The sequence below is a fragment of the Carassius auratus genome, chromosome 38, assembly GCF_003368295.1.
Source record: "Carassius auratus strain Wakin chromosome 38, ASM336829v1, whole genome shotgun sequence".
Classification (NCBI taxonomy): domain Eukaryota; kingdom Metazoa; phylum Chordata; class Actinopteri; order Cypriniformes; family Cyprinidae; genus Carassius; species Carassius auratus.
The window spans coordinates 12,392,983-12,405,630 of record NC_039280.1 but is presented as its reverse complement, the minus strand read 5'-3'; the positions used below and the strand labels follow the sequence as shown (position 1 = coordinate 12,405,630).

At 39.9% G+C, this 12,648-nt stretch overlaps 1 protein-coding gene across 9 annotated transcripts in view; it reads right to left on the bottom strand.

The window, feature by feature from the left end:
* The window catches only part of LOC113057113 (centrosomal protein of 170 kDa), a 38,886-nt gene that overhangs the window by 10,038 nt on the left and 16,200 nt on the right, over positions 1-12,648 (bottom strand). For 8 of the 9 annotated variants that reach the window (XM_026224210.1, XM_026224211.1, XM_026224212.1 and 5 more), the window contains 5 exons: positions 11,813-12,271; positions 6,957-7,498; positions 4,403-4,504; positions 3,441-3,576; positions 322-1,815 (listed from right to left, as the gene is read on the bottom strand). In XM_026224210.1, the coding sequence (XP_026079995.1) occupies positions 322-1,815; positions 3,441-3,576; positions 4,403-4,504; positions 6,957-7,498; positions 11,813-12,271 (2,733 nt within the window). The remainder of the gene's footprint in view (positions 1-321; positions 1,816-3,440; positions 3,577-4,402; positions 4,505-6,956; positions 7,499-11,812; positions 12,272-12,648) is intronic. The other variant, XM_026224217.1, reaches the window with a different exon arrangement.

Genomic DNA, 12,648 nt, shown 5'->3' with positions numbered 1-12,648 from the left:
TATTTGAAGTCTACACGAATCACGTGACAACCAAACATTTCGAACTTCCGTTGTCGCAACTCTCTCTCTATATGGCTCTGGGCCTAACTATTATATCATTTAAAAAAAAATAATAATAATCTTACTACATGTACTGCATTAAGCTAAGTGAGACATCTAGATATAAACTTGTTGACCTGACTACATAAACAGTACTGATATGTTTCTTTATCTCAATTTGGCAGATCACCTCACTTTTGCTTTCAGCACCTGCTAAGTAACATTTCCAAACATGCAGCAGCTACACGTATATATTAATATTACTGTGACATTCCTCCTCACCTGATGGGGTGCTGTTGACAGGTGCTGTCTTCAACTTGGGGTCCGATAGTTTGGAGACACTATTAGCCCTCATGCGTGCAGTGAGCCTGCCATCCGGTGCTTGCTGATTTGTGCTTCTCAGCCCCAGACGAAGCGCTGTCTCTGCAGACACACGTGTTGCCGTGTTCCTACTGATTATGGCCTCCGAATCGCTCCGTGCTGAAAATGAGCCGAGTCTGGTGCGGCGAGGCTGCGCTAGCATGTCGATGCGTGACTGCGCCTTCCTCCCCGATGGTGGTTTGGAAGTGGAACTGGTGGTGGACACCTCAGAAGCCACCGAGACCCTGTCCGCATCCGCTAGGTCCGTGTCTGACGTGTCTCCAAGCCGAGCCCTGCGCAACATGGATGCCCTCGTGGGACGGGGCTGTGGAAGACCAGCCTGTTTCGCCAGGGCCGCGGTGCTAGTTTGCAGCGTCTTGCTGGGTTTTGCAGACCTCGTGGATTTGCTGGTATCAAGCTTGGACTGTAAAAGGTCATCGGTGGAGGTGAAGTGACCTTTGGTGTGCGAGCGACTGGAATATGTCTCCTGGTCCGAGGACAGGATGTCTGAGATGGCAAACGAGGAAGTCTGATCGTCATCAGTGAGATCTTGGGACGGTTGGCGGCCACGGGAGGCTGTCTGTACTGAACGACGTGCATCTGAGCGGCTTTCTGTGGTCTTGGTCTTTGTTTTCCTCTCTAGACGCTCCCTTGCACTGGTTGTGGTTTTCGATGTGGTGCTTGCATTGCTTTTCTCTCTATACAGGCTGCTGAGGGATCTACGTTTCTGAACAGCCTTTCGATCACCCTCGGCTGCTGCCTGGCTGACCGTGCTGGCCGTGTCGATATCTGATTCGGGGGATAAAGGGCAGGCTGGGGGTGTTACCGGGTCCAACTTTTTCTCATCGCGGAGTTTAGCCTCAAGGAAAGCCATGACAGCTTCAGTGTCCTTGAGAAGAGTCGCCGTGTCCATGCTGCCCACCGAGTCGCTTCGCTCCCTTCCTCCATTCTGACGGTTGATGCGAGGAATCAGTTCTATGGGGACATTACCACTGGGCTTCTCAATTGTAAAACTCCCCTGCCTCACCAGTGGCTTCCCAGACCTCTCCCCGTCACTTCCTTTACTCTTATCCTCCGAACGCCTCCTGCGATTCTCTTCTGATGCTCTCCTCTCTCCACTTCCATGGGGGCGCACCGATGACTGTTTTCCTGCCTTCCCATCCTGCTGGATGCTCTTGGGTTGGCTAGACACAACGTCCTTGTTGTCCGGAGTGCCGATGCACTCGCCATCACCTTTATGTTCATTGTGGCTTTCTTTTTCTTGGGGTTCTGTGTCCTGCTTCTCACCGATCTCAGAGCGCTTGATCTTCTCCTCTATGGGAAGCTGTGGCAGAGTCCTTCTTTTGCGCTCAGCTTGGCTGGAAGTAGTGGAGCCAGTGCTCTTGATAGATATGCCAGCCTCAAATGCATCACCATCTGAAGTTAGAAAAGAAAATATATATTAAATGCAACCATATATATATAGAGTACTGTTCAAAAGTTTGGGCTCAGTAAGTAATTAATACTTTCATTCAGCAAGGATGTCATAAATAGAACAAAAGTAATTAATTTATAATGCTACAAAAAACAATCATTAACACTTTATTATAGGGATCGATTCTTACTATTAACTTGTTGCTTATTAGCATGCCAGTTATTAACATATTGGATATTTATTAGTACTTATAAAGCACACATTCTGGATGACTATATTCTACATCCCTAATCCTACATAATATCTAAACTTAACAACTACCTTACTAACTATTAATAAGCAGCAAATTAGGAGTTCATTGAGACAAAAGTTGAAGTTAATGGTTTGTTAATAACGAGAATTGGACTTTAAAATAAAGTGTGACAAAAAATCTATGACACTGAAGGCAGTGGTAAATTATTAGCGGTCGACCTATATATCGCCATATATCGGCTGATATTTTACATTTTTCAAATATCGGCATTGACTGAAAAGTTTTTCTACTCGGCCGATGTGTCTGAGGCAGGACTTTTATTTTGACTGCACTAAAAACAGCAGTGTCTGGACACACAGTGGTCAAATTCTCCCTCTAGTTCACTGTTGTTGTTGACCGTTCTGTCTAATATGGATAGAAGTCTGTCTAATAATAAGATAGAACGGTTAAACAACGGAATTAAAATGTATACAAAAAGTATTACAACGATTGCTTTTATATTATTAGTAATAGAAAGGCAAACATTATAATACTTTCTCGTTTGCCATTACAACAAATCTTTGAATGACTAATGAATATTTAATTTCACAAACCTTGGAAACTTAGTCGAATCCAGTTGTGAGATCTTGTGAAGTGTGCATTTTTATCTTGCATGATATCTGGCATGATCGCATGTTCTCTGTGTGATGGTCTGTCTTTGTGAATTAAATGCTTTAAGCTTTAAAACGCGTGATTTCCAATTATGCTGCGCGTTATTGCATTTGCCCACTGTCATGTTCATGTCATTTTCACTGTGTGCTGTATGTAAAATGAGTGTTACTGGCTTTATTTGAAATATATAATTTCCAATGCACACAAACTTCCCAGAATATTGAGTGCCCTGTTTGTACATCCTTTTTAAATCTATTTTTATTAAATATTTATTTATTTGTGAAAAATACTGTAATCTAAAGTATAAGTATGTTTATTTTACACACTTATATTTTTTTTATCTATAGTCAATTGATTTAAAATTTCTTAAATATAAATTAAAAGGTAAAAGAATTATATCTGCTTTACATCTGCCCCCCTGCTTTCCAAGATATTGGCATCGGCTGTCAAAAAAAAACAATATTGGTCGACCACTAGTAATAATAAATTATATTTTAAAATATATTAAAATAGAAAACAGTTTTTATAATGGTAGTAATATTTGACAATTGTACATATACATCAAAAATAATGAATAAAAAAGCAGGTTGGTTCACCAGATTGTAATATAATGACAATGCTAAATAAAATAAAATTCTAAGATATAATCTATTAAATTATTGTACCATTCAATGGTGCAGTACAAGTTATTTGGCGAAACGTTCATACAATTCTGTGAATTACCTCGCTCTTGATGGACAAAAGCTGGTGGCTCTGCCCCAGAGCCCTCTGGGTCTGTTCTCGTTTGATTAGCAGCTAAACTGGCCCACTGTGAAACCCAGCGAGAACTGCCGACTGCAACCGAATCCGCCAGAGTTCTCTAGAAATGAACCGAAGACGTTAATCACTTAAATTACCCCTACAATAGTTGTCTGTGGTCCAGTTTAGCACAGAGCTGATGGCTTGTGTGATACACTGGCTTTCTGCTACATGATGTGGAGTCTGCATTATATCTTTAATGTCTTTTCCAAACAAACTAGACTTATTTTGATTATGTTAGCTTTAGTAAGCGCCACTTAATATATATATAAAAAAATAGAATCAGAAAACTCTCTCTGCTCATGCTAGTGTGAAGACTCAGTGTAAACATGGCATGGATCCACAACAAGGATTCAAAACAAGTACTCTTTTGTAGCTTTTTTCCTCTATGTGTGTGTGTGTGTGTAGATATTGCCTTGAGGCAGAAGACTACTACTTCTCATTCGCAAACTGGGTCAGCGAGGAAGTGGCCAGTTCTCAGCCTAACAAGGAAGTGGTCAGTGGAGGGAGTGACTGACAAATCACTGTGTCAGTATTCCTGAAACTCCTATCCACGTAACATTAGACCCAATCAGTCAAACTAGAAGGTCGAATGCAGTTTCAACTGGTGTAGTCACAGACCAATACACCAGATTAGAAAACGCATCAGAAACAACCTGGTTTCTGTTACATGTAAATCTGCTGATGAAATCAACAAACACTATGCTGCAAATGATGAAAACCTGTTGTTTGGATAAAAGACAGCTGCCTGTCATAATAATATAATGAAGGATCAAATAAATGGTAATTTATCATGCAGAATAATTCATGCGAGAGCATTAATCTAAACGACTCTGCAAATGACAACATGATGCAGACGTGTGTTATGAAGGCACTTCAGTCTTTACCTCAGACGCAGTGGAGCTGAGCTTCTTGCTGTCCTTCACTTTTCCACTGGCTTCTCGTTTTTCAGGGCAACCAGGATTCTGAGAGTCCTCCACCCCAAACACCTACACATGACAAACACAAAACACACGCAGGAGAGTCAAGAGCTGGGACACAATGCAGGGACCTACGTAGCAAAAAGGTTTTACTGCAGACTCCATAGCAACAGAGCCAGAACAACATCAACATCTCAAGAAAAACTAACAGGAAGTATTAATGTCAGTTCAACAGAAACACCTACACAACACAGGATGTTAAAAAGCAAACTTACGTCAGCTTGATTGACAGCGAGTCTGTATAAAACAAATAATTCTGTCTATCCACCTGACTATTAACTCATACATCCATCAGGGCTGGGATTTCATACTGTAGATATATCAAACTTCATTTGGACAACTTTAAAGGTGATTTTCTCAATATTTTTTTCTCAATATTCAGGAATATATGGTCCTATCATAAACAAACCATACATCAATGGAAAGCTTATTTATCAGATTATGTACAAATCTCAATTTAAAAAAAATTGACCTTTTGTGTTCCAGGGTCACGTATTGTTATTAATTATTTTGGAATTAATTTAATATGCATTTAATTTGGTTTTTAATAGAATTGTAAAGTTTCCTCAAGACTTAATTGTCCAAAAGTAAGATTTTTTTAAATAGTTTTTAGTAAAGGAATTAATAGTATTATTTAACAAGAACCCACTTCATTCATCAAAAGTAACAGTAAAGAAAGACACTTATAATGTTAAAGAATCCAATGATCAAATATCACATTTTCCACAAAAATATTAAGCAGCACAACACTGATACAACAATAATAAAAGACTCTAGAGAAGCCAATTAGCATATTATGATTTCTGAAGGATCATGTGACACTGAGGTCTGTAGTCAGGTCTGGGCTTTGACATCAAAGTAATGAATTACATTTAAGAATACATAATATTCAAATAGAATAAAGTTATTTTAACTTGTAAAAATACTTCAGAATATTATAGTTTTGCTATATATTTGACCAAATAAATGCAGCCTCGGTGAGCATAAAAACATTTTAAAATCCTACCAACCCCAAACTTTTGAACAGTAGTGTACAGTATATATCGAGATGTCTATTGAAAATCACTAGATGGCTGAAAATGTCAAGAATTTTTGATCTTTTATCTTAAATTTTTTATGTAGCTGAAATCAACCAAATGTGCAGTATTTTCCGTTTTTCATTGTATTTAAAAAACAAACGCATGAACATTCATAAACACTTTATAAGTAATAGCAAGCAGACGTGAATTAAAAGGCAACACTTAAAAACTCCCTGAAGATGAAACGAATAAAGGAGGAGTTGACTGGTTTGCCACATGAGAGCCATTATAAACCCATTAGACAGAGCGCTTCACAGCAAGACGCACTCAAACTGCTTGATGTTCAGAAACACATTTCCAGGATAAACACAACATTCACAATGCAGTCAAGAGAGCATGTTGAGGATCATCTCGGTGCGTGTAAGGCTGTACTGATATTCCTTCTGACCTCTAATTTATAACCCTGAGAATTAAACGCCTGCATAACCGGACTCAATTCAAACATTGTTTGCACACAATTTCAGGCTTAGTGCTATCTATATTTATTTTTTCTTCCACTTCTCACAAGGGGAAGTGACTCCCATGTTAATCTGCGAGTCATGTGATGAGTGATGAGGTTTGATGACAGTGAACTACCATCCTCCACAAACCAAGTCAGCTGGGTGAGTGTTTAACACAAGGAAACATGTCCATATACTTATCTGGAAGACAATATCTTAAAGGGATACTTCACCCAAAAATGAAAATTCTGTCATTAATATCTCACCATCATGTCATTCTATTAAAATTCAAATATTAAAATAGTCCATGTGACATCAGTACTTCAACTGTAATTTTATGAAGTTACAAGAATACTTTTTTGTGCACAAAGAAAACTAAAATAACGACTTTATTCAACAATTTCTTCTCTTCCATGTAAGTCCAAAATGTATGCGTGTGATGCTGCTGAAGCAGCTATTTTAATGATGTTCTCAATAACTTTCTGGGACTTGAACAAGCAGAGTCAGAAAGCTCTTGAATTTCTTCAAAAATATCTCAATTTGTATTCCGAAGATGAAGGAAGGTGAACTAAGATTTTTGGGTGAACTATCCCTTTAAACACTGCTGCAAGACTGCCAATTAAAGGGACAGTTCACCCCAAAATGAAAAAAATTATTTACTCACTCTCAAGTTGTTCCAAACCTGCATGAATTTCTTTGTTTTGCTGAACACAAATGATGATTCTTTAAAGAATGCTTGTAGCCAAACAGTTGCCGATCCCCATTGACTTCCGTATGGAAAAACATACTATGAGACTCAATGTGTGCATTTTCATTTTTAGGTGAACTATCCCTCAGAGACACTAATCATTCCCATCTCCTGCCTGGTAAGATTATCAAAACAAAGTGTTTGATTTTAATTCAGGATTGCAAACCAAGCAGGGTTATGATTAGTTTTCATACCTTATCGATCATTCGCCGTGCCTCTTCTTCCTCAGCGTTGCTTTTATCCAGTTCAATGGTGTAAGTTCCCTTGTCGCTCTGGTCGTCGTCTGCTTTCTGAGCCTCATCTGTGGGACTGGGCTGACTGGTAGCGGCAGGGCTCTGCACCACCTTTGGCTCCTCAGATCTTTGTTTGAGCAGGAGTCGAGCAGCCGTGGGGGCGACTGCCGCTAGGGATGATGACATGCCCTTGCTGCCGTCCGCTGCCGTCGCAATGACCTTAGGACGTGAGGGCGGTGCAGGGCAAAATCCCTCCCCTGCCACGCCTCCGAGCAAAGGTGCAGTCTGCGAAAACGAGTAAGAGCGCCGTTTGCGAGGGTTATCCTCGTCATAGAACTCAATCATGAAGGCTGTGCGGCTCACAGAAGACGACCCGTCTGTTTTGACCCGGCCCACTCCTGCGGCTCTCAGGCGCTCCTCCAGTGCGGCGTGGCGTTTGCTGCCAAATCGCAATCCTAGGCCGTTCTCAGAATCGCTCTGCGTGCCATCCTCGTGTTTACTGCCTGTAACAGAAGATCGTTTGGATGGGTTACGGCAGATTTTAACACAGAGCAGGCCAGTGCTTTCAATCCAGTGTGCAACTTCAGACGCAAACCTAACTAGAGCTAACACAAAATCCCCCATGCAATACACCCTGAGGCATTACAGTGGACTACAAAACCGGTTAAGTCTCTGGACGCTAACTAAGAGTAGCTCAGCGAGAAAAAGGCGAGGAAATAAAGAGGTGGAGGAGGGGGTCGTCTTTTCTTCAGCTTGGTCGGCTGAGGAAGCAGCATGCAGTCAGAAGTGACAGCCTCTGCTCTGGGATACTGGGAGACCACTCTGACAGTGGCCTTTCACGCACAAACCGTGAAACAAAGCAGCTCTTCTGTGTCTCACAGCATGTTCTTTGAATGAGGAGAGCTGACCCCACCAGCCCTCTATGAGTCAGACTGCATTTACTTTAACTAGTCCAATAACTCCAAGCAAACATGCATATTCAATTATCAAATACAGGAATTAACATGTAGTATTACGCTGTGTCTAGATCATGCTCTGTATAATGTTATACCTACCATTCACAATTCAAAAAGTTTGGGGCCAGTAGGATTTTTTTTTAAATAAATTCACACTTTGGTAACAAAGTAGTTTAGGGTATTGGCCCTATTGGCCTAGTATAGTTTAGGGACCAGTTCTCACTATTAACTTGTTGCTTATTAGCATGCCTATAATGATCATACTGGCTGTTCATAAGTACTTATAAAGCACATATTCTGGAGGATCACATGACACTGAAGTCTGAAGTAATGACTGCTGAAAATTCAGCTTAGCCATCACTGGAATAAAATTACATTTTATATTGAAATAGAACAAGACAAAATACAAATTTTTCAGAGTTTCAACAAAACAGGATGGTCTGATTTAATTAACTTATCAGTTCAGACTGTGTAATTAATAAGACCAAAAGGGTCATCTGATCAATATCCAACACAACAATAGCTTTTTGTAAGTGACGTTTAAGGGCATGCAAATCTGAAATTAATTACACCACAATAATAGAAATGTTTAGTAGGGCTGTGCGATTAATCGAAATCATAATAAAAGTCACGATTTGAACGTTCGCAATTTCTAAATCGCTTTATAGCACGATTTTCCGCGGCCCTGAACTCCTGCAGATAAAATAAATTATATAATAAAATATAACCATTTCAAAAATGAAAAAGAAAAAAACAACTAAAATTTAACGCAAAAATACTGAAAGAAAGACTATAAAAACCAATCAGACCACTTTTTAGGTCTCAGTTTCTCTTTCAAGCTCTCCAAATACACTATAGTTTTCCACCTCAGTCGAGAAACAAGCCCTCAAATGATCAAAACAGAAATCAACTCACCAGCGGACAATCTAAACAACAATCCAACTCACCAGTTCTTAGATCTCGCCCAACAAAACAAACAGCACCAATGCAGCTTCCAAAAGACAACCGCAAACACAAGCACTAAAAAAGAACCACGCCTGAGACTGGATAGACCGCATAGTCTACCAGCCTTCACCAATTATCAGCCCTGCTTAGAGCTCACACGTGGATTTGCTGTCAGCGCTCTTTGGCTGCAAAGCACCCACTCCTCATAAATTAGCACACATTTCATTACAGAATCACGCGAGGGCGAGCAGAGTGGGCTTTCCTTTCCCAAAGCAGGCATGCGGCAGTTTTTACAATGAATAGTCCTACCAGAGGGACGCATCCCAGGTGATCCACAGAAGGAGAAGGTTTTTGTTTAAGAAATCAGGTTTTGTACAAAGTAGAGCTCAAAGTCTAGCTAAACTAATACCCAGACTAAATCAAAGGCACAGAAATCATGGCAGTTCTGCTACGGCTAGAGAGATGGCTTCTTAAGGAGAGTGTAAGGAGAAAGTGGAGCGTTAACTGCATTCTTTGCTATAAGCTCTGTCAGTGGGTGCAAGGAAAAAAGGTTTTAAAAGTGCTAGGTGGCAGCTAATCCTCTGGAAAGGGAAATTTCAGCTGACGCTATACAACCCGTCTACTGGCTGGTTGCAGAGTTCAGTAAAAATCGATGTCATCATTATTGAATCCCTTTAACGGCTGTGAGAAATTCAGAAAAATCTTAAGTGGAATGAAAGTCGGCAGTCTAGATAATGAAGAGGAGTGTTGTAAAGGTCATGTCTCATGATGTGATGGGCATCTTTGGTTAGTCTATGATTCTGTCCATTTAATTGTGTTAAATGTTCAAGAAATAAATTACTGTTAATCCCCGTTCACACCCCAGATGATAACTACAGTATAAAGATAACAATATTAGCGTCCACACCAGCGGACAATATTGTCTGTTTATTTATACACGCGTCTGTCACTTTAAATTCTCAAGCTTGTTATAGCAGGATGGACTCTGATTGGGCATCAGTGTTAGTATCGTTCATCGGCTGGAAATTCAACCGATATCATTTCTATGTGCCTTTATCGTTTTATAGCTGTGGTATGGACTCTGCTATTCTTTAATACTGAGAACGATTTTAGAACTATATCTTTATCTTAGTAGTTATCATCCTTGGTGGGAAAAGGTCTTTATACTCCACAGCACTGCTCATTTACATTTGTATAACTGCAAGGATGGTGGAGGTGAAGAATAGAGACACTGAAGCTTTGAGCTGACAGAAAAGTCAATGGCATTCTCCTTCAATTGCCCTTTAAGGCTCATATAATAAGGCACCGAGTAATGCTTTTGTCATTTGCTCCTCTCTTCTAAATGCATATAATCAATCTGAAAGGGTAAAACATTAGTGTACTCCCTAGGCATCATTTGAAATGATTTTAACATGCAAGACCAACTTCATTTGAACTGACCATTAAAAACTCCCTTGTGGCTTTGAGAGATCAAATTCACATGGGAATTTCCTGTGGTAACTTATTTCCTGTAGGTTACTTATATGTTTTAATCCGTTACCATGTTCAATAGTTTTCTCTTCCAAGCAGAGGTCCAGACAAAAACAAAACAAAAAACGTACATGATTTGTAGTTGCATGTGAGGTCATGTGTCAAAAAAAATAATAATTACAGTTTCAGTTCAGGCTTTTCCTCCTTAATATTTTACTTAAAAGCATTATCTACTAAAAATGTCTACAATAATCAAAAAACGTTCTCATCTTGAGCAGAGACGAAAGATAACCAGCAGTTTAAGTTCTATCCTAGCCATCTTACAACAATTACTCAATTATAATTACAAGATTCTTTTGAAATGTTCTTAGCCTACAGATTAATAATGCTAAATGTAGATCAGAAACGTCTTGCCACATCTGCTTTGATCAGGTTATTGATAGATAAATAGATAGTAAGAAAAAGAACTACACTTGCAGCATTGTTTTTTTCTGCTGTGTTTTAGTGAAAGTAATCTATAATTTTGCTGCTCTCCGTGTTTCTGGTGTTGATAAGATAACCGCGTCATCTGCACCGGCACACGTCGGGAGAAAGAGAAAGCGCACAGAGCTGAAAGGGCTTGAATAAAGCACGTTTGGCTTTAGATAAACAACACTGGAGGATATAGCGCTGAAAGATATTTCCCTTAAACGGCCCCAAGCGCTTGTTTTGTGATCCGCTCTGCTGTCCTGACGCGCTGCTCACAAAATTGTGCCGTTGTTACGGCTCGCGGGCGGGATGGATGATAGGGATAAGGATGCGGTCCGCCTTTTGAATATCAGTTATATAAAAATTAAGAATCGAGTTGCTTTTATATTATTCATGAGTCCTTTTCCCAGAATCGTGTCAAGTCTGGAGTTATTTCAGGTCAAGTCTGAAGTGTATAAAAATGCAACTCAAGTACGACTCGAGTCCGAGTCAATAACTCGAGTGCCCATCTCTGATTTGAACAATGCAATCATCAAAAAAATATTATTTCTAAAATCACATGACTAACTGCTATAACTACGCTTATTTAAAAAAGTTCCTCCACACAAAAATGTTCATTGTTTACCCACACTAATGTTGGTCTGAACCTCTCGCCATTATATTTTCTGAAGAATACAAAAATAAACATTTTGGAAGAATCAAGCTTGAAACAAGCTTGCAGGGATGGCAAATACTTTTGTGTTCCACATAAAAATATGGGTTTGACATTTTTAGGAGCAGTGTTCCTTTAAACAAGGAATAACTTTTTTGCACTTACACTTCAGCTCTAGCTGAATTTGCTATAACATTTGCTATTGTAGCACTACACATATTGCATCCTACATTGAGTTTATTGCTTCTCCTTGTATTATTCTCATTTAATAAGCTGCTTTCATAAAAGCACCTGCAAAATGAATATATGTACGTGTAATGGCGTACCTTTAAGCCTCTTGAGGTGAACAGGCACATCACTCTTGATGCTCTTACTTTCCTCTTCTGTGGACTCACGCCTCACTAGAGGAGGGTCATTCTGGGCAAGCCAGTCAGCCACCTTGCTTTCAGAGGCCATGATGGCTGCCTGCAAGGTGCTAAGGTCTTTACCACCAACATGAGGAGATTTTTTTGGTCGTAGACGAGACACATGATCTTTAATGGTGACCTTCCCTGGGGAAGTATCGTCAAACTCAATGGTGAATGAGGTGTTGGCCTGTGCGGAGGCGTTGCCTGTGGCTGATTTTGCAGCCCCAGTGCCCTCAGTGTCCTTTGTTGGGATTTCATGGATGCTGTTCTGTGCCATTTGTCCCTCCTTGCTGGGAAGCTCAAAGTAGCTGGGCTCAGCGCCTACAGGGCCCAGACCATTTTCTTTTGATTTATCACCTCGCTTGGTCTCTTTGCTCTCTGTGGGGCCACAAAAAAAAGAAGAAAAAATAAGGATCACCTTCTACAAGTTTAAGGGTCATGGCCTCAAAATGTCAGATCAGCTTGCTATAAATCAAGGCTGGACTTGAATCTTTTTCTGGACAAAGCCTCAGTCTAATTTCTGTCACATAACAAGAATTAATGGGACGGCTAATGGCACCTTAACAACTTAATAGGCTGAGGACACATGCTCTGAAACCCTAGGCATGGGGCTAAATTTTGGAAATGATGAACTGTTTGACTAATGCTCTGCCAAATTACCAATTTTCATTCTATAAGTTTGAATAAGCAGAAATCACAATGTGTCTAATATACAGAGGCTCTCAACCCTAGGACTGCCAGAGATAAAAATTAAT